Genomic DNA, 21,622 nt, shown 5'->3' with positions numbered 1-21,622 from the left:
TTGGTCTCATCCATAGTACATAAATTGTTAATAGAAGACTTGAAGACATCCTTAGAAAGTGTTCAAATATTTGGTCAATGTATTTAGAATAAACCTAATTATTTTCTAATAGAATTTTAAACAAATTCAAACAATGTAAATTTTGAATTAAGTTTATATTAGAATTTATTGTTGACTTTTAAATATAAAAAAAAAAAGGTTGCCGTGGGATGTAAGCCCCGTTCTGTTAACCCTACTGGGCCTCGTGGATAACTGTATTTCTAGTCAAAGATGGGCTTGGTTAAGATTGATAGGCTCCAACACTTGTCTCAGCCCAAATATTCAACACAAGCTTAAACCCGTTACCAGGCCCGTATCTCTACGTTATATGACTCGGGGACTTTCCTGAGCTTTCAATAGCCCATCCACAACATCCACGGCGATAAATATCATGTGATTAAAATATAATATACCTCGAAAACATTAATATAATTACCGATGTGGGATAAAACTAGCATTTGACACCTGTATATATAATTAATAATTACTAGTAGACAATCCAAAAACATATCTTATGACTAATTTAATAACAACCAAAGATTGATATACGGTTATCTAATAGACTAATACATTGATATTATGTATTTTTTTTTTATTATCGGTTTATATTCTTATACTATTATTTAATACAAAATTTTATTAATAAAATATTTATTCTAATGGAGACCAAGTCTTCTAGAAATGTCAAACAAAATTAATTATTATTAACTCATTAAATGAAAAAGACATTTCACATCAAACACCACCAAAATTTAGGCATAAAATTAATATATAGAAAATAAATTTCAAATCTAATAAATAAAATCATTGTCACACCGCTAACATTGAAGAAACCTTCAACTTCCTCTAAAGAAAAATTAAGTATATTACTTTTATTATTATTATTATTCTTGTAGTTACTCCACCATTATAAAATAACCAATTAAAATAATATATATCCATTAAAGTGGATAATAGAGGTTCTATTTCCACATTGTTGGGAGAGAATGATTATATACAAGTTTAATTAAGATATAATAAGTTGAACTTCTATATGTATAATTGCCTTTTTTTTTTTTTTTAATACATAGCACTTATTTTTGGTTATTTTATTGAAAAAACAAAGTTGAACCATTTGATATGGAATACAAAAACCTAATTTAAGCTTGTTTCTTCAAATTAATTGACCGGGTATTTGTCATTATTGTCAACATGGTGGTTGTTTATAATCACTTATGATCAAATTCAACTGTGCTAGGTAAATAGATAGAATAAGCCAGCATTTATACCGTAAATAAATAATCTTATAGTCACATTGTATCTAGAATGTCATTGTATAATGTTTTTTTGGTTCTAAGATTCGGTTTGAACAACATGAAGTGGGTTAACAGTTAAATCGCTCAAATCGTTGAGACCTTACCGACCAACCGGTTTCCGAAATAACTTTTTCTTTTAAAGTAAATTAAATCCTATAAAGCTATATAAAAATCTCATTTTCTCTTAGTTGGCTCTCTATTTATTTATATTTATTCTAAAGTAACAGCTCCTTTTCTTAAGAAAAAAGAAAACCCATTTTGTCAAGCAATAGCTTAGATTATGGAATATAGATGGATTGAATATTAAGGTAATAAAAAAAGTGACAAAGGGATGGATGACGATAATCACATGACATAATCAGCATATATTTTGGTGTCACCTCTTTTTTTTCTTTCTTTTTTAATATATTTTTTTACTATTTTACAAAATTAACCCAACTCTTTAAAATTATTTTATTATATTTTAATTTAAAATATTTTTTTAGTAACAATCGAAAATCTCTAATAAAAGGCATTTCAAAAATCAAATCAATCCATTTGAACTCATTGACCTCATTTGCTTGTTGATCCCTTAATTTGTGATTACTTTTTACGAAATATGTTTTAACTTTTCAATTAGTTGACTTTTATTTAATTTTTTTTCATGTTATATTATTTTTATGAGAAATGATTAGGTGAGAGAATTAGGTGAAGGAATTTTGGGAAGGAACTTGCCATAATCTTATTCGCTAAAAAAATTAAATAATTTCTCTATTTTCTTTTTTTCCTCCCACTTTTATATTTTCCAATCAATGAAGAACCAAGGTGATGCCAAATCATTCTCTCACCAAATTCCCTCTCTCTATCACTCCTCTATTTTTATAATCATATATTTGACAGTTTGATATTTTTATAATATTTTATTTGATAAGTCTAGTAATTCACCTTTGACATGTTCTTAATCTATTTTAAAATAAATAATTAAATAATAATAGTTTTTTATTCAACAAAAAATAAAAATAATAATAAATAATTATTTAAAATAAATGTGAATAAATATATATTACTTTCAAAAGAATAAATTCAATATATTAATTAAATAAAAAATAATTTAAATTTTTAATAAATATATTTATTTAATTCAAGAAAATAATTTATTTATTTTGAAACAAACAAAATTAAAATAAATAAAAAATTAACCGTCAACCAATTAAATGTTATAGATATTAATTAAAATTAAAAAATTATAAACTTTACTATTCTGTTGTTATCTATATCTATAAAATTTATTTTTACATTTTAATTTTTTTACATCGCAACATTAATATTTTTTTGAAAAGATAGGAGTTATTCTAAATTTTATATTCAACCCTAATATATTTTGAGAAATGATTGGGTGCGGGAATTTAGTGAGGGAATCAAGTGACATAATCTATTCGCTGAAAAAATCAAATAATTTCTCTCTTTTCTCTATTTTCTCTCACTTTTACATTTTCCAACCAATGAAGGTGATGCCACGTCATTTCCTCGTTAAATTCCCTCTCTCTATCACTTCTCATATATTTTATATTATATAAACTAGCATTTAGCCTGTGCATTTGCACGATTAATAATATAAAAAACTGTGAAAAAAAATTACTAATAACATTTTTAATCGTTTTAAGTTTATGGGTGGGTCAACCCACAATTCAACCCAAGTATTCATTACTCAACATTATTATATATATATATATATATATATATATATATATATATTAGTTAGTTAAAAAGTTGAACTTATATTAATATTAAAACGTCCTGCGTTTATCAAATTTGGTGTTAAATTTAAAATATAAAGTCTTTGTAGCTTAGTTGGTTAAACAGTTGTACTTGTTAGGTTGCAAGTTCGAAACATACCTCTAGCATTTTTTAATTTTATTTTTAACCGTTTTAAATTTAAAGGCGGGTCAACCCACAATTAGGGGTGAGCATTGGGTGGTTTAATCCGAAATCCAATCCAATCCGAATCCTAAATACTAATTCGGATTGGATATTTTGGATTTGACTAGGATTGGATCGGATTGAGTTCAGATTGAATTAAATCGGATTGGATTAAGATTATCCAAATTATCCAAACTATCTAAATAAAAATATATTTTTTAATTATTTTTTTTTAAATTAAATTTTATCTCAATATAATATATATTTTACTTATCAATACTTAACAACGATATTTATTTTTATTTTTTTATTATTTTTTTTTATATTTTTTTCAGATTCAAATTTAATAATAATAAAAAATTCGAATTTTTAAAAAAAAAATTAAAAAAAATTTAAAAAAAAAATTAAAAAAATTGTTGACTAATTTTAAGCTATATATATAAATATTTTTTAGTTTGGATTATCCAAACCATTTTCAATCCGTATCCGATCCGTATTAATTAGTAAAATGGTTTGGATTACTGATTGGATAAACTTAATTTGGATTTAATACGGATCGAACAAAACGGATTGGTTTTACCCATTTGCTCACCCCTACTCACAATCCGACCTAAATATCCAAATTAACCACAACTCTCGACCCGACAATCCGAACACTTTAAAAATTAAGCATTATATATATATATATATATAGATTATTTGTTTTTTTCTAATCTACAAATAAATAATGCATGTATGGCCGCAACATTCACTTCAATTCATACATATGAATTGATCAACAATTAGTTCTGAAATTTATGAACTACAAATCTTTTATTAATTTTTTAATCATTATTTCAAATGAAATAATATATTATCTTACAAATTTTTTATAGTTTTTACTCTAAAAAATATTTTAAATTAAAGCAAGAAACCATAAATATAAAAACTTGATTTCTTAAAGAGACCAAACTTAAGTTTAAACAAATTATCATTAAATTACTTAAGATTAGCTGAAATGACAATACTGAGAATTTTTGTTAGATTCCTAAATTCAAACAAAAAATTGCTCTTACTATTATAATGTCTTACAAAAACTATAAAATGGAAAAGTTGAACAAATAATTTAAATTAAAAAAAAATGAAACCTAACCATAATTGATTTTCAGGCCTGTTAAATTCAATTATTTGTCCATTTACATTATTGTTTGATGAAATATTTAACAATGAGGGATGTCATTTGGGATGATCCAATTAACATTATTATTTTTTTTAATTATACCATTTAAATTATAAATAAAAAAATCAATATGAGGATAATTAATTAATTAAATTGAAGATTCTTATTTCCAAACTAATTCAATGTTAGGATAAGAGTAGGCCTAACATTTGGAGTTATTAGTCAATTTGAATTATAGGCAGGCCATTTTCTCTTTTATTTTATAAGAAAAATGTAAAAATAAAAATAAATTAAGTTGTTTATATCACATTTTGATATATTTATAGAACTTGTAACCAAATGTGATTGAGATGTGGTTTGTTCAGGGATAATAGACCGGTATTATTTAAAAGTAGTTAAAAAAATATGAATCAAATATTTAATTGACTAAAGTGTGAGGTCACGATGCTAATTATTAAAAAATATGAATCAAATAAGATGTCTAAATATCTCAAGGAAATCTCAAACAAGTGAAATAACATTATTAAACCAAGGTGAATGAATAAAATTATGTATTCTACTTTTTAAATAAATAAATATATATAAAGAGAGAATAAAAGAATAAATATAAATTTTTTAATGATTTTTTTTTGTTCTAACTAATTATTTCTCTCTTCTTTTATTTATTATTTTTAAAATATTATTATTTTAACTAATTAATTTATGTATTTTGCAATTAACAATAATATGGAAACTGCAAATTACAAAATATAGTTTTTTAATAAAAAAAAATAATTTATTTCTTGCACTCTTTATTAGTTTCTCATTTTTCCTCACTTTAAAATTCTCTTCTTCTTTTTATTTTCAAACAACTACACTCTTTTCTCTTATAATAACATATTATGTTAATTTGAAGGTTTGAATTATACGTGTTAAATCATATTAGGAATTAAAAATGATCTAATTTTAAATTAGAAAAAAAAATTATGAATATCAAGACCATCTCCATTCCATTAAAATGATTATTTTAATTTTGACTTACTTAATATAAATAATCAATATTTATTCTAGTTTGAATAATTATTAGTATTAATTTTTTTATAATAAGTCGTCAATAATATAATTTTGGTAGAACATAAATCAGTGTTATCGTATTTGTTGACAATATTTGATAGTTTCAATTTGGGACATTGTTATGTCGTTGGTTGAGATAATTTCATATAATTTTTTGTTGAAAAAAAACTTTTGAAAATCAAAGATTTTATCTAAGATCTCGTTCTTTAAATGAATCGTTATTCATTGTAAAATTTTACCGGATGATATGTGCATGAAAAAAAATTGTAATATGTCAAGTCATTATCGTATGTGTCCCAATAGGTTGAATCGACAACTCACTTACTTTTGCATTGTCGATGAATGACTAGTATTTAAAGATTTTTGTGGAGTAATACTGAGATTCATTGGATGATGCCCACATCATTAGATAATTACTGAAAAGTTTGGAATGATACGACTATATGACATACCTACATATTTAAGTTACCATCCTAATTATTTTTTGATGAACAATTTAGTTGAAAATAAATCATCAAACTTTCAATGATCGTAGTCTTATGACGTTTTTTTAGATTCATTCAGAAAAGCCAATAAAGTCTGTCGGAAGGAGTTAATCGTTTTTCTCGAAGATTTATGATCTCGATAATTTATTGAGTGCCATTTTTTATTTATTTATTAATTTTATGTCATGCTTTATTCATTTTGATCATTTTGATCCATGATGTTAAAATCTCGAATTGACTATTAAAATATTAAGATTTTAGAGAACGTTAGCTAATCTGAGTTTAAGTAAACTCTTATATAAGTAAATTTTTATAATTTTAAATTTACGATAATAAAATCTTAATAAAATAAATAAATTTATAGTTATAAATTAAAAAAAAAGTTAATATTTACTCAAATAAATAAATTAATATATTTTTTATAGTGTTATTTGTTTATTATTATATTTTTATTATATATAAATTTTTAAAATAGACTATGTATAAAATAAACTGAGGAAGTAAACTCACCCGTTTTGATTGCGCTAAATGGACCATACCCAAAATAAAATTTGCGTGATTGAAAGTAATCCAAATTTTTATGTGATCGTCATTACAATGATTACGGAATAAAATAAAATAAATAAACAAATTGTCAGTGTCTAATAAGATGAGGCTTTCTTCTTCTTCCCTATCACTCTGAATCAACAATCTCTCTCTCTTGATCGAAGAACCCTAATTTCACTCCTACCATTCTTCTTCCGCCAAAGGGTATTTTCTCTTCACACTTTCCTTCCTTGAATAGCATATCAAATCTTCATCATCCCCCTTTTCTAATTGTGTATCTTTGTAATGTTCTAATTCAGTTTCACCTCCAGCGATTTAATTGCTGGTCTTTTTTAATATATATTCTTCCTTGTAGTTTTTTCTAGGACTTTTGTATGTCTGAGAGGGACACAGAGAAATTGTAATTATTTTAATCTGGACTGACTGAGAAGTGGGAAAAAGGTTCAGCCGTAATTGTTCAATTTTCTCCAGGGAAATTACATGAGAGTTTCTTATCCTTAGCTTTTAGTGGAGCATATAGCATTGACTTGGGGTCAATACCCATTTTTTACTTTCTTCCTACTGGTTTGGTTTTTCCACGTCTAGCGGCTAAGACAAGGAATAATAAAACAAAGACCAATAGGTTTTTTTAAGAAAATAAGGTGTGTTTGTGATTGTTACTTATAGTGCTAGGTTTAGTCTTTATCATAATATGGGAGGAGGAAGAGGAAGAGGAGTCATATGATATTTAGTTTTTATCAAGGTCAGTAAAAAAGATTGTTTATGAACTTTCAAATTTTGATCTGTCTTTCCTTTTCCACCAGGTATTTGCTTCTTATCATAAGATAGTCACTGTCTGATTTCATCATTACATTTTTGTCTCCTGCTTTGCTTACCATTTGTCTATGATGAACTTTCTTCAGGTGATTTTGTTGTTTTGTTTTTGTTTGGTTTCAGTTATTTCAGTGTCTATGTTTACCATATATCTGACATGGGAATGCTTTCCCTTATGTATTCATTGATAGTTTTATTTTCCTACATTTTTTGCACCAAATTGAGTATGGACCTAGAGGTATTGTGTCTGAAACTGATCTAGAGACGGGTGTTTTCTAAAACTTGAAGCTATGACTACCGAGTAGGAAATGTCTTGTTTTGTGGATGATTCATTTTGATTCTGTTTCTAAAACATGAAGCTAAGTTTGCAGTGTTCTGCGGGTGATTGACTTTAGCCATTGTTTGTCAATGCTCAATTAGACTATTTTCAACTTCCGTGTTTGCCATGGTAGTTAAACAAGATGATCTGGTGTCGTTTACTTGGTTTTTCTTTGAATCTGAGGTTATTTGATCATTTGACAAAGTGTGATGAGATTTCATGGACATTTGTTTGAGTATATTACCTTTTTGTTCACTCCTTTAATTTACTCTTATTATTTCAGGCTTAATGTTGATAATTTCAAATGAATGGGAGTAGATCCTCTTGAACTATTCCATTGACTTGAAAGTGTCTGACATTTACATTGTCTAAGGTAAGGCTGGATAAGTAATGGGGACTGTACTGAGCTTGAACAGAGGTAGAACTGGCGTGCACCACGAAGTGTTAGTTGGTGAAGTCTGTAAGAGGCAGAAAATAACTTCGAATTCTTTTGAGGCAAGTGAACGTCTCATTCCCAGCCTTCCTGATGAGATATCCATCCAGATTCTGGCAAGAGTCCCTAAAGTTCACTATTTGGGAATGAAGTTAATATCCCAGAACTGGAAATCCACTATAACTAGTCCTGAGCTGTACAAGTGTAGAAAAGAGCTCGGCATCACAGAAGAATGGCTATACATTTTAACCAAAACCTCAGATGACAAATTCAGGTGGTACGCTTTAGATCCTATATCAAGAATATGGCAAAAACTGCCACCTATGCCCATTTCAACGCGAGATGAAGAGTCTAGAAAGGGTCTAGGAATCGGAGACACCATAAGGGCTTGGCTGGGTAGAAAGGATCTATCCACATCAGCTCTATGTGGTTCTGCTGTAGGGGCAGTTGATGGTTGCCTATACGTTTTAGGTGGATTTACTAAAACCTCGTCTGTTAATTCCGTATGGCAATTTGACCCAATTATGAATAGATGGAGTGAAATAAATCCTATGATGACTAATAGAGCCTATTGTAAAACCGGGGTATTGAACAACAAGCTTTATGTTGTCGGAGGTGTATCTAGATGTCGCGGAGGGCTGTTTCCTCTCCAGTCAGCGGAAGTTTTCGATCCAAATACTGGCATGTGGTCCAATTTACCAAACATGCCCTTTTCGAAAGCTCAGATGCCGACTTTCTTATTGGCGGATATGCTCAAGCCTATTGCTACAGGTATGACATCATATAAAGGGAAGTTGTATGTGCCCCAGAGTTTATACTGTTGGCCATTTTCCGTGGATGTTGGAGGTGAAGTATACGATCCCGAATCTAATTCGTGGGTCGAAATGCCAGCTGGCATGGGCGAGGGTTGGCCAGCAAGACAGGCAAGTAATAAGCTGAGTGTTAATCTCGATGGGATCATGTACGCATTGGATCTTTCGAGTTCTTCACTGGAGAGTAGAAGTGTTAGGATAAAAATGTATGATCAAGAGAGCGATGCGTGGAAAGTGGTAGGAGATGATGTACCTGTTTCCGATTACGATGTATCTGAAGGTGATTCGCCTTATTTACTAGCTGGCTTTATTGGGAGATTGCATTTAATTGTTAAAGATGCAAACCATGGTGTTACGGTTATGCAGACTAATCCGAAAGGGTACGAGAATCAGAATAGTGATGATGTTTGGAAGGTTATTGCGTCTAGGGTAGACGATTCGGAGGAGCTGGTGAGCTGTCAAATGCTTGATATTTAGAACTCTTCTGGTATGTATGTCTATCTATCTATTATAACTTCCATATCTCGAGTTTATTATACAACAAATATCATGATCTTGTATATATATGTTTGAATAATATATTGAAAAAAAAAGACCTAGATATTGTACTATGTAAGACAACCGGTGGTATGTATTTTGTTGTCTTAAATATATGTAAGAAGAAAGTTCAACATTTTGTTTGTATTATTACTGGCTTTTGAGTTCATATATTACAAGTGCTAGTTTGATGATTTTTTCACTGAATTTCCAAGGCCTTGTTTAGCCTTGACAACAAAAATTGATCATAAAAGAATATTATCCATGATGAAATTTGCAATATGAAAGAATATAATCTTAATCCAACAAGTTATTAAAACAATCATAGTTATTTAAATAATTCAAATCCCCTTTTTAAATGTTTAATTAATAACATTAAAGTTATACAATAGGAAATATTTGTGTTTCTATGACAATAAAGATGAAAACAAATAAGAGAAAATCCAAATACACGTGTCAAGAATTATTCAACAAACTAAACAAAAACAAATAACAATTTATTAATGATGTATTAAGATATACACATGTTATTTGTTAGTTTATATAATTTTAATCAAATTTATAATTTAAACAACCTGAACTTCATTTTGAATTTACACATACAACTAATCTTTATTAAGCTGAGTTCTCCTGTTGGACTGTCTGTAATTTTAAACAACTCTGTTACAAATAATAAATTTGTGTTTTATCTTATACCTAAATTAACAAAAGAAAAAATTATAACTAAAAGTTATATTGAATCATGACAAAACTAATAACTTAAAATGGCTTAAAAACTAAAATTGGCTTAAGAGTTGTCTTCACCCGTTCTCGGACAACGAGCTCTCCAATCGAGTGTAGCTTCAAATTTGTTAGGGTTCGAACAAATAAGAAGACTTCACGAATGAGAGACAATAAAAAAAATTGTTTATATCCGAATATTTCAAATCGATTTCATCACAATAAAAATAATAGAAAGAGTAATGAATATATTTTTGTAATTCCTCATCTTTGAATTTTTTTTTTAATTAAAACTTGACATGTAAAACTAATTATGACAATTAATTATCTTTGAAACTAATGATGATATAAAATATTCTTCCATATATAGAGAGAGAGATGATCTTCCTTAATTCTGGCTTACAGCTAATGATGTTGACAAAAATAAAAAAACATTGCTGACCGTTATAACGTAAACATTGTGTCCTAATTGGCGGCGTGGTGTAGACTGTATAGTTGACTAAACTTTAGTTATTTTTGTTTTCTTATTAATAATTATACATAATTAAAAACTAAAAAAGTGGAATCCACAATTTTATTTGAAAATGAGAGGAAAGGAATCGGTCAAGTATTAGGTTCTGGGCAATTTTGTTGTTTTCCAGATTATATCATGTCTACGTAGGTGTTTTCTGCTTTTGTTTTGCTTAATTTACACTTTTGATCATATACTGTATGTTAAACTCATGATAATTCTAATTCTAATTATAAGTTTTCTTTCATACTAAATAGGTGATGCCTTGAATGCTCTAAAGACAAACTTGGCTGATCCTAACAATGTTCTGCAAAGCTAGCTGGAATGCTACTCTAATCAATCCCTGCACATTGTTTCACGTCGTGTCACGAGAATGTACGTTGTCACTAACTCCAATGTTCGTATTCAAGTTCCCATTCAAGTATTCGAGTTGCTTACAGCCTAATGAGTATGTCTAATTTTACAATATTAGTGATCTTGGAAATGCAAACTTGTCTGGTCGGCTGGTACCACAATATTAGTAATACTTGTAAGCCTTACTTCTGCAAAGCACTACATATAGAATTCTGTTATTTTTTAAGGAATTTATCTAGTATCTTTTTAAAATCTTTATATTATTTCCCTTTAGTGTGTGAATTTATTTCTTAAGTCTTCTTTGGTGGGACAGAAAACTCTATCCTAACAACATAAGTGGAGGGATTCCAAATGAACTTGGAAAATTGACCAGTTTGGTGAGCTTAGATCTCTACTTGAATAATCTAAATGGACCTATCCCACAGACATTGGGCAACCTTCAGAAGTTGCGTTTCTTGTAAGGACATCATTTCTTCTTCTGTTTTTATTCTTTTTAAGCAATGTATAGATATGCTGCTGCTTGACAATACTAAAAATCTTTAGACAAGCATGATCAAGTGAGGATAGTTTGTTATTGAAGATTACAATTGAAACTTCCTTTAGTCCTTGTGATTTGTAACTTCTACTTAATGTGCAAAGACATGTATACAAAGACATGAAACAAGCGAATTAAGAATCTACATAAAAAGCAAATGGCTGCTACTTAATGTCACAATTGTAGAATTCTGGAGCTGTCTGCTTGATTAAAACTTAACCATTGTCTTGACATGTATTTTGCAAGGATAGACGTCTGAATAACAACAGCTTGTCTGGAGAAATCCCTAGCTAGGAGTTTGACTACTCTTATGTTGCTTCAAGTCCTGTGAGTACAAAATGATTTTTTTAGAATAAGGCCTCGCTTGACAGGGGATGTTCCAGTCAATGGCTCCTTTTCACTTTTTACTCCCATCAGGTTTGTTGGATTGGATCATGCATATTTCATTGTCATGGTGTATTTCTGATCCGTTCTAATGCTTATTTACATCCTTGTTGTATAGTTTTGCCGGAAATCGTCTAAATACTCCTCCACCTTCTCCGCCATCTCCACTTGCTCCTACATCCCCTGCTTCTTCAGGTTTGATGATGTTTCTATATTCTGTCTCATTTTATTGTATGACCACAAATGTCAATAGTGATATCCACTAAAATAAAATGATTTCTTCTAAATAATCATAAGTTTTATTTTTCAAACATAATTAAAAAGATCACAGATAATAATAATCACCAAAATAGTAATAAAGTGCTCAAAATCAAATAAATCTCTCAGGTGACTTAGAAAACTATAGAATCAAGAAAGTTGATTACTACTTCCCTGTTTAGTCGTATGTCAAGAATTTATTTCCGAGGTTAGTGATGAATGATACTTATTAATAAAGAAATTTGTTCTTATTGGATTTGATATATAATATTTTGATGTTATTGTTCACATTATGTTAGGGTGTATTTTTGATTATTTATATTTAATATTGATATAATTGTTTCATGTGTCTCTTTGTATCAGTGAAAATGGGGTGTATAATTGACATTTTGGAAGTTTTTCATGGGATAATGATTGGACAATTTATAATTCTTATTTTGTGTTATTTATATGTAAATTGTAATGTCTGTGTTCTTCTCTATTCTAATGTTTATCGACTTAATTTTCGAAACGAATTTGAAAAATTATTGTAAGAATAACACGATAAATAATACGCATTTGACGACTACATTTCGACTATTTTCTTTCATGCTAGATACTAAAATTAAAATGTATTTCAATTTAATCTTTTATAAGGTGAATTATCTAATTTATCAACTGAATTAATTAATTATTAATCAAATTATGAAAAGCATGAACCTGAATTTCATGTTGGGATAGAATCTCGAATACACACAAATCACCCTCCTCTCTTTTCATGGCCATGCATTTGGGAAAATTCTGTAATTCCAATAATAATTACACATTAAAATCATAATTATGTCACCATTCTCATTCCACTTATATTATAAACTCACCACAATGAAAATTTTGTTGACATTGTAGCTCAACAAACCGTTTGAAAAAATAAGGGTGTTTGATTCCAACTTTCTCTAATATCACATCATCAATTAGTTGTACTTTGTTATTATTAATGTTAGAACATTTGCCATGAAATTGCTCAATTCTCTCTATTCCACTCATTTCAAACACGCACACTTCGAAGTGTGAGTTTCCGTCGTAAGTGTAGATTGTGAATTCCCCGCCTTCAAATCAGGAGTCTTCGTAAAACAATTCTCACCCATCTTCAATCCTTACATAGCCCTCCCAATCTTGGGACAAATCTTGCCATAAAGACCTCTAAGGGTTGCTTCTTGGGCAATTTAACAAAGTTGTTGGTGAAGTAGAATGATCTTAAAAAAGCTGAAATGATTTCATTTTCCATTTTTCTTGTTAGAGAGAATGGAGATGAAAAATCAGTTGTATATATAGATAGATATCCTTTGTTTTTACTAAGTGTACTGTGAATGATCATATTTATGTAGTCAAATTTTTTATATTGAGATGAATAATATTCAAATTTATTGTATATATGTACAAACAAATGCAAAGGAATAGATGATAGTTTTGGAAATACATATTTATTTTAGGGAGGTGGGACATAGGTTTCTTTTTTTAAAATTATCCTTCTTAAAGAATTAGATGAATGCATGACATTTTAGTAAACTATCGTATACTTTTATTTCCAAGTATCCAATGCAACTTTGCTCATGTCAATGCCGTCACCATTTGTCTATAATTTGCCATAGTTAATCAATCTTTTTTATCACCTCAATAACAAATATTTATAGGAAAAAGACACTTGGGAATAAAAAGAAAAGTAAATGTATTTAACTTCGGCCAAATTTTTGGTGATTAGCGCTAAAATGTGTAGTAGTATGACGTGCCAAATTATTTTTTTTAAAATGTATTCCGATTTCAAAATAAATATTCATTTGATATTTTATTATTATTATTATTATTGCTTCATTGTTTTTTCTTGTACATCTTTTCTAACCCTAAACTTTTAAAAACTTCATCTACAATAGTTCAAAAGCTCATTTTTCACTCAATTCCTCCTTTATTAGATGTCCTCTTATTAAATAAATCTAGTCTATGCTATATTGATTTTATTTTTGCAAGTTAATACTTTAATTTTACTGATCAAAATTGTTTTTAATTTATTTTTTGGACAGCATTTAGTCTTGAAACTAATTTACATAAGATTACTTTATAAAGATTATTTATGTTTTAATTCAACACGTTTTTATTTTAGTATTAGTGAAAATTTAGGTGTGATGTCTTAATAAGACTTGTTGACATTTGACCTACTATATTAGAATTAAAATATAATTTTTAAAACAATTTCTTAAAATTTAAAATAATTAAATATTTATAATCTTAATCCAAAAAGTTATTTAAACAACTCGATAAATTATTTAAATAATCCAAATCAATAATCAATAACATTAATTTAATTAAATACTTATGTTTTTATTACACCAATACAAAATAAACAAAATTATTGTTTTAGATTATTCAAATAACCCAAAAATTAACATTTTTCACTTTTTCTCATATTCATTAAATCAATCATTTCATTAAACAAAATACTAAAATATTTTATATTTTAAATTATTAATTTTTATTTTATTTATATATATCAATACTTTTTAAATTATTTTACTAAAAATAAATAAATAAATAAATGAACCGAACAAGGCCAAACAATATGATTTTTGAGCTATGATAATGTGATTGCTAATGATATTGTTCCTTTGACAAAATGGAGATAGTTAATTGATTATTTTAAATGCTAATAATAATCCTTAATTCTGATTTGCAGCTAATGATGTTGACCAAAAAAATCATTGTTGACCGTTAAAACGTAAAATAAACGGAGTATCAAAGTGTCCTAATTGGCGGCGTGTGGGCCCACGCCGTTCGTGTGGTGTAATTGACTGACAGATAACTGTCCGTTATCCCTATATCTCACTTTAGTTATATTTTCTTTTTCTTAATAATTAATAATTAATAATTATACATAATTAAAATAAATAAATAAATAAATAAAGTGGAATCCACAATTTATTTCAACGCCTGTCATGTCCCCCCACCCAGTGAGTTTTAGAGAGAGAAAGAGAAAAAGAGAGAACCTTTGACTAAGTTCGCACAACAACTTCTGGGGGGCGAGTCTAATTTCCACCATACGACCAACAATCGAACGAATTCCACGCTAACTATTCTCGCCGCCGGTCGAGATTTCCGCCGGAGGAACAGTTGCTTGCCGGCAGAAGTGAGAGGAAAGGAATCGATCAAGTATCGGCTCGCCGGAGGTAGTTTTAGTGATTCAGTGTGAATTCACGAGTGCCTAGGGTTTTGCGCCGCTGTTTTAGGGAACCGATTGTGACTGGAGGTGTATTGACTCGCCGAGTGTACTCATCTGATGAGGAATCTAGAGGTTTAGCTGAGTTTGTGAGTGTTCGCGGTGATGGATCGGACGGCCTCGGTGATCTCCTGTTCGGTCTTCTTCTGGGCAATTCTGTTCTTTTCCAGATTATATCATGTCTACGGAAATGCTGAAGGTGTTTTCTGCTCTTCTCTTGCTTTACACTTTTTACAATTTGCTCGATTGTTAGTCACTTTCTATTGTTGTATGATCTAGTATGAATTTCAGCTTGGCTTAGGACTTTGTAGTCTCTGCAATTGGTAATTCTCTAATATTACTTGCCAGTGTTATTAAAACATTTTGCCCTAATTATGGCATTTGGATCAAGTGCTGGTTGATTTAATGATTTGCCTTTTGTAGGTAGAACATATATGTTAAACTGATAATTCTAATTATAAGTTTTCTTTCATATGAAACAGGTGATGCTTTGAATGCTTTAAAGAGCAACTTGGCTGATCCTAACAATGTTCTTCAAAGCTGGGATGCTACTCTGGTCAATCCCTGCACATGGTTTCACGTCACATGCAGTGGTGATAACAGCGTCACGAGAGTGTACGTCACTAACTTCAATGTTTGTATTCAAGTTTTCGAGTTGCTTACAGCCTAATGTGTACGTGTAATTTTACGATATTAGTGATCTTGGAAATGCAAACTTGTCTGGTCGGCTGGTACCACAACTTGGGCTGCTTGTGAATTTACAATACTTGTAAGTCGTACTTCTGCAAAGCACTACATGTGGAATTCTGTTTTTTTTATAAGAAATTTATCTAGTATCTTTTTAAAATCTTTATATTATTTCCCTTTAGTGTGTGAATTTATTTCTTAAGTCTTCTTTGGTGGGACAGGGAACTCTATAGTAACAACATAAGTGGAGGAATTCCAAATGAACTTGGAAATTTGACCAGTTTGGTGAGCTTAGATCTGTACTTGAATAATCTAAATGGACCTATCCCACAGACATTGGGCAACCTGCAGAGGTTGCGTTTCTTGTAAGGACGTCATTTCTTCTCTCCAACACTTTTGGATATTCTGTTATTCTTTTTAAGCAATGTATAGATATGCTGCTTGACAATACTAAAAATCTATAGACAAACATGATCAAGTGAGGATAGTTTGTTATTGAAGATTACACTTGAAACTTTCATATGCAGTTGAAAAGTACGAAGAAGAAGAAGAAGAAAAAAGGAGAGAAACCTTCATTAGAAAAGGAAGCTAATGGTTACATATTCGTGGTTGATTATGAAAAATCTCCATAGTGTCCTAACATACATTGAATTGCCTATTAGTGGAAGTGTTTTTTTATGTTGATAGTTGATGCAATTGTTAAACGTCATGTACATAAGTATTACATAGGAATCAAATTTAATCACGATTTGGCGAACAGTCAGATAAAAGAGTCTTTTTTCCAATAAATGAGTTTATAACAGGTGTTCTGGTTCCTTTTATATAATAAACTTTGGTTTAATATTGTTTCGCAATGTTGGCACAGTACCACTGATATGGACATTAAAATATTGCAACAAGGCACTTCCTTTTGTCCTTGTGATTTGTAACTTCTACTTTTAGCAAGATTGCAACTTGGACAAAGATGTGTTGAGATGACAAAACTTCTTTGGAAAACTAAGCTTATTATAGTTATCTTGAATAATAAGCTATTCGGGGATGTATTACCCCATTTGGAAACACCTAAACACGGAAATTCTAGATCCAGAAATGTATCTGATTGAGATTATGTTAGAAAACTAAACATAGTTAGAGATGAATTAAAAACATTATTGGTTGTTCGTCATCTAAATCCAGATTCGGATACAAAAACAATAATCATTAGTGTTTCCAAATGAATAATTGGATTATCGATTTGGCACTTCCTGTATGTGCAAGACACATGTATACGAAGACATGAAACAAGCGAATTAAGAATCTACATAAAAGCAAATGGCTGCTACTTAATGTCACAATTGTAGAATTCTGGAGCTGTAGTGTTTCTTCTTGATTAAAACTTAACATTATCTTGACATGTATTTTGCAAGGATAGACGTCTGAACAACAACAGCTTGTCTGGAGAAATCCCTAGGAGTTTGACTACTGTTATGTCGCTTCAAGTCCTGTGAGTACAAAAAGATTTTTGGAGAATAAGGCCTTGCTTTGTGAATGGTTATTTGAATTTTATCCAAATAACTCCTCGTTAACTAAATACCCATACTTTTTTTATAACATTTTAAAGTAATAAATACGAAGAATATTTTAGTCATTTAACCCAAATAGTCTACTTTTTCATCAAACAAGTTATTTTCCCAAAAAATCGGGTTACTTTTTTTAAAAAAAAATACGTCAAATAAGCTCTAAGTGATTTTTGGTTGGTATTCAATAATCATGTTTGATTTGGTGTGCAATGCAGTGATCTATCAAACAATCGCTTGACAGGGGATGTTCCAGTCAATGGCTCCTTTTCACTTTTTACTCCCATCAGGTTTGTTAGATCATGCATTTTCATTGTCATGGTGTATTTCTGATCCGTTCTAATGCTTATTTACATCCTGTTGTATAGTTTTGCTGGAAATCGTCTAAATACTCCTCCACCTTCTCCCCCACCTCCACTTGCTCCTACACCCCCTGCTTCTTCAGGTTTGATGATGTTTCTATATTTTGTCTATATCTGTCTCATTTTATTGTATGACCACAAATGTCAATAGTGATATCCACTAAAATAAAAGATTTTTTTCTAAATTATTTATCTTTTGGATTGTAATTTCCCCAACATGACTTATTTTTTTCCCTTTCCTGACTTCTGAATCTAAGTACAAGTCTGATAAATGTTGGTAGCCACTGTAAGTTGCATTTTATTGGGAAAGCAGCTTGCACTGAATGGGTACTATTTTCTGTTGTTGACCTAATGTCAACCCTGTACTGGACAGACATTCTTTATAGATTATGTTTAGCATCTTTTACAGTGGTTATTGTTTTATACTTTGATGGTTACTCAAGAATGTGAATGGATTTAGAACTCCTAATTGACCAAAATAAAACAAAATTCACAGGGGGAAATAGTGCAACTGGAGCAATTGCTGGAGGAGTTGCTGCTGGCGCTGCCCTTCTTTTTGCTGCCCCAGCAATAGCACTTGCGTATTGGCGAAAAAGGAAACCGCAGGATCATTTCTTTGATGTACCTGGTCGGTGGCTAAGATAATTAAATTTCTACTTTTATTGATCACACGTCCAACTGACATGTATACTTCCTGCTTTCCCCTGCAGCTGAGGAGGATCCAGAGGTACATCTTGGTCAGCTCAAGAGGTTTTCTCTTCGTGAGCTAATAGTTGCCACGGATAATTTTAGCCCAAAGCACATACTTGGAAGAGGTGGGTTTGGGAAAGTATATAAGGGACGTTTGGCTGATGGTACTCTTGTGGCAGTTAAGAGACTAAAAGAAGAACGCAACCAAGGTGGGGAGTTACAATTCCAGACAGAAGTGGAGATGATTAGTCTGGCTGTTCATCGAAATCTACTTCGATTACGAGGATTTTGCATGACACCAACTGAACGGGTGCTTGTATATCCATATATGGCTAATGGAAGTGTTGCGTCGTGCTTAAGAGGTATTTCTTTTCTCCTTTCTAGCTTTATATGCTAGTAACGTGGTCTCCACAATATTCCGTTTATCTTTTGTTTTGATGCAAATTATTTTTTCAACTATCATTTATCATTGTATTTGTTAATGGAATTATATTGAAAATACTCTGATTTAAGTAATGATGTTTGTGCCATCAGTATGAAGTTATTAAAAAGAATTACTAAAAATAAACATTACCATTTCTTTTAAGCTTCAAGTTACATATCCATGGTATTGTTTAATATAGAATTCTTTGAATAATCAAGCCGTATTTCCAAATAACCTTTTCTGTTCTAGGTTATGAAAATTAGGTTATTTGGGGGTTATATGAGGTTATTTGGCCATCTTTTATAAATAGATGGTATTTTGGTTGATGATTTGAACGATGAGATGGGTGTAGGTTGCAAATAGTCCATGTTAAACAAAGTCCAAATTGGTGCTTGTTTATTATGATCAATGTAGAATATGAATTTTTTTCAAGTTAAATTGAATTGTTTGCAAAAAAATAGTTTCACAAATTTTGGTTCTTTTATATTTCCTAAGCCTCCATGGATTCTAGACTGATCCCCCTCATGTTCTTGCTTGATTTTGTATTGGCTTTCACATTCTGTTTGATTCTTTGGTGTAGATAGACCTGAGACAAGGCCCCCACTTGATTGGTCAATTCGGAAACGGATATCCTTAGGATCTGCCAGGGGTCTTTCTTACTTGCATGATCACTGTGATCCAAAAATTATTCACCGTGATGTGAAAGCCGCTAATATATTGCTTGATGAAGAGTTCGAAGCTGTAGTTGGAGACTTTGGATTGGCTAAACTTATGGACTACAAGGATACTCACGTTACTACTGCTGTTCGAGGCACAATTGGACACATTGCCCCAGAGTACCTCTCTACTGGCAAATCTTCAGAGAAAACTGATGTTTTCGGCTATGGTGTTATGCTTCTCGAGTTAATCACCGGGCAAAGGGCGTTTGATCTTGCTCGGCTTGCCAATGATGATGATGTCATGTTACTTGATTGGGTAAGCTTTCATCAGCCCTAAAACAATATATATTTTCTATTTTAGGGCTTGTTTGATGTAGTATTTCTTTTAGAAAAACTTTTAAAAATATTAGATTATTTGTGGACTAAACGACTAAATATCTTGTGTTCATTATTTAAAATTGTTAAAGTAAGACATTTTAGTTTTTTAGGTTGATAATCTGATTATTTTGTCCTTGCTCAATCCAACCCAGAATCTCCTCATCAATCACGTTGTTTAAATCATCAGCCAAAATACTCTCAATATTTTTTGAACTATTTTTTCATGGTATATTTATACCCCTACTATCTTTTTACCCAAATAACTTAATTTAAAACAACCTACACAGAACAACATGATGCATGTAGATCTAGAATTAGATAAGAAGTAGTTTTTGTTTCATAGAATTGTATTAATAGGTGAGGCAAACCCTAACTGATTGAGAATTACATTGAGACGAGAATAGAGAGAAATGCGAAGAATGATAATATACTCAACAAACTAATTTTCACCGTGTCTAATTGTAACAACTATTCTCTATTTATACTAGTCTACCCCTCTTCATAACTTCATAATTTGTCTTGAATTCTTCTTTATTCAATTAACCATAACCCTAACCCTCCTATCACAACATTATTTTGAAATTACATAGTTATCCAAATAACCCAAGATCGAACAAGCCCTTGGATTAAATTCAAATAATCCACATCAAACAAGTTGTTAGACCTTGTTTTGAATGAAGGGTTATATGGATTTAATCCAAATAACTCCTTATTCCATCATCAATCAAAATAGGAAATTATACTTTTATTTTGTATAACATTTTAATTTATTACATATTAGTCATTTAACCTAAATAATATCAAGTAATCCATTTTTTCTTCAAATAACCCTTGATGAATATGTTTGAATAATTCAGGTGAAGGCACTCCTGAAAGATAACAAGCTAGACATGCTGGTTGACGAAGATCTGCAGGGAAATTACGATGAAGAAGGGGTAAGGCAACTAATACAGGTGGCACTTCTCTGCACTTTGGGTTCTCCAATGGAGCGACCTAAGATGTCGGAAGTTGTGAGGATGATTGAAGGGGACGGTCTAGCTGAGAGGTGGGAAGAGTGGCAGAAGGAAGAGATGTTCCGTCAAGAGACTACATACCCTCACCACCCGAATACAGATTGGATCATTGCGGATTCCACTTCTAACCTCCGACCAGACGAACTATCTGGTCCAAGGTGATTGATGGTCTTGTCCGATCGATACTCCTGTTTTCTCATTTGGAATTTCAATCAAAGTCGTCATTTGTGCATATTGTTTTTTTTTCTTCTCTTCTCATGTATACTTTCAACATCTTTATAATTTTTTTTATTGAGGTCTAGGTGTTTTTCTCTTAATAAGTGTTTTGCAGATTCTGATTTGTGTTATTGTGTCTGTAATTAGCCAACCCGATATCGGTTGGTAGCAATTTTATGTTGTTTCGTATATGAAATAGTATCATCGCGCTAATATATACACTACAATTTTTTTTCCTACA

At 30.3% G+C, this 21,622-nt stretch overlaps 2 protein-coding genes across 2 annotated transcripts; both read left to right on the top strand.

Annotated features, from left to right (window-relative positions):
* Positions 1–6,554: 6,554 nt before the first annotated feature.
* LOC124925899 (F-box/kelch-repeat protein At1g22040) lies at positions 6,555–9,584 on the top strand. Its single transcript, XM_047466026.1, has 2 exons — positions 6,555–6,680; positions 7,892–9,584. The coding sequence occupies exon 2, from the start codon at positions 7,999–8,001 to the stop codon at positions 9,328–9,330; it is 1,332 nt and encodes a 443-aa protein (XP_047321982.1). The 5' UTR covers positions 6,555–6,680; positions 7,892–7,998; the 3' UTR covers positions 9,331–9,584.
* A 5,520-nt stretch (positions 9,585–15,104) lies between these two features.
* LOC124923745 (BRASSINOSTEROID INSENSITIVE 1-associated receptor kinase 1-like) lies at positions 15,105–21,622 on the top strand. The gene is made up of 11 exons (XM_047463709.1): positions 15,105–15,595; positions 15,879–16,011; positions 16,094–16,165; positions 16,305–16,448; positions 17,495–17,566; positions 17,858–17,929; positions 18,008–18,084; positions 18,498–18,629; positions 18,712–19,053; positions 19,696–20,090; positions 21,010–21,622. The coding sequence occupies exons 1-11, from the start codon at positions 15,502–15,504 to the stop codon at positions 21,325–21,327; spliced, it is 1,851 nt and encodes a 616-aa protein (XP_047319665.1). The 5' UTR covers positions 15,105–15,501; the 3' UTR covers positions 21,328–21,622.

The sequence above is a fragment of the Impatiens glandulifera genome, chromosome 2 (assembly GCF_907164915.1).
Source record: "Impatiens glandulifera chromosome 2, dImpGla2.1, whole genome shotgun sequence".
NCBI classification, from domain to species: domain Eukaryota; kingdom Viridiplantae; phylum Streptophyta; class Magnoliopsida; order Ericales; family Balsaminaceae; genus Impatiens; species Impatiens glandulifera.
This window is presented reverse-complemented; position numbering and strand designations above follow the sequence as displayed.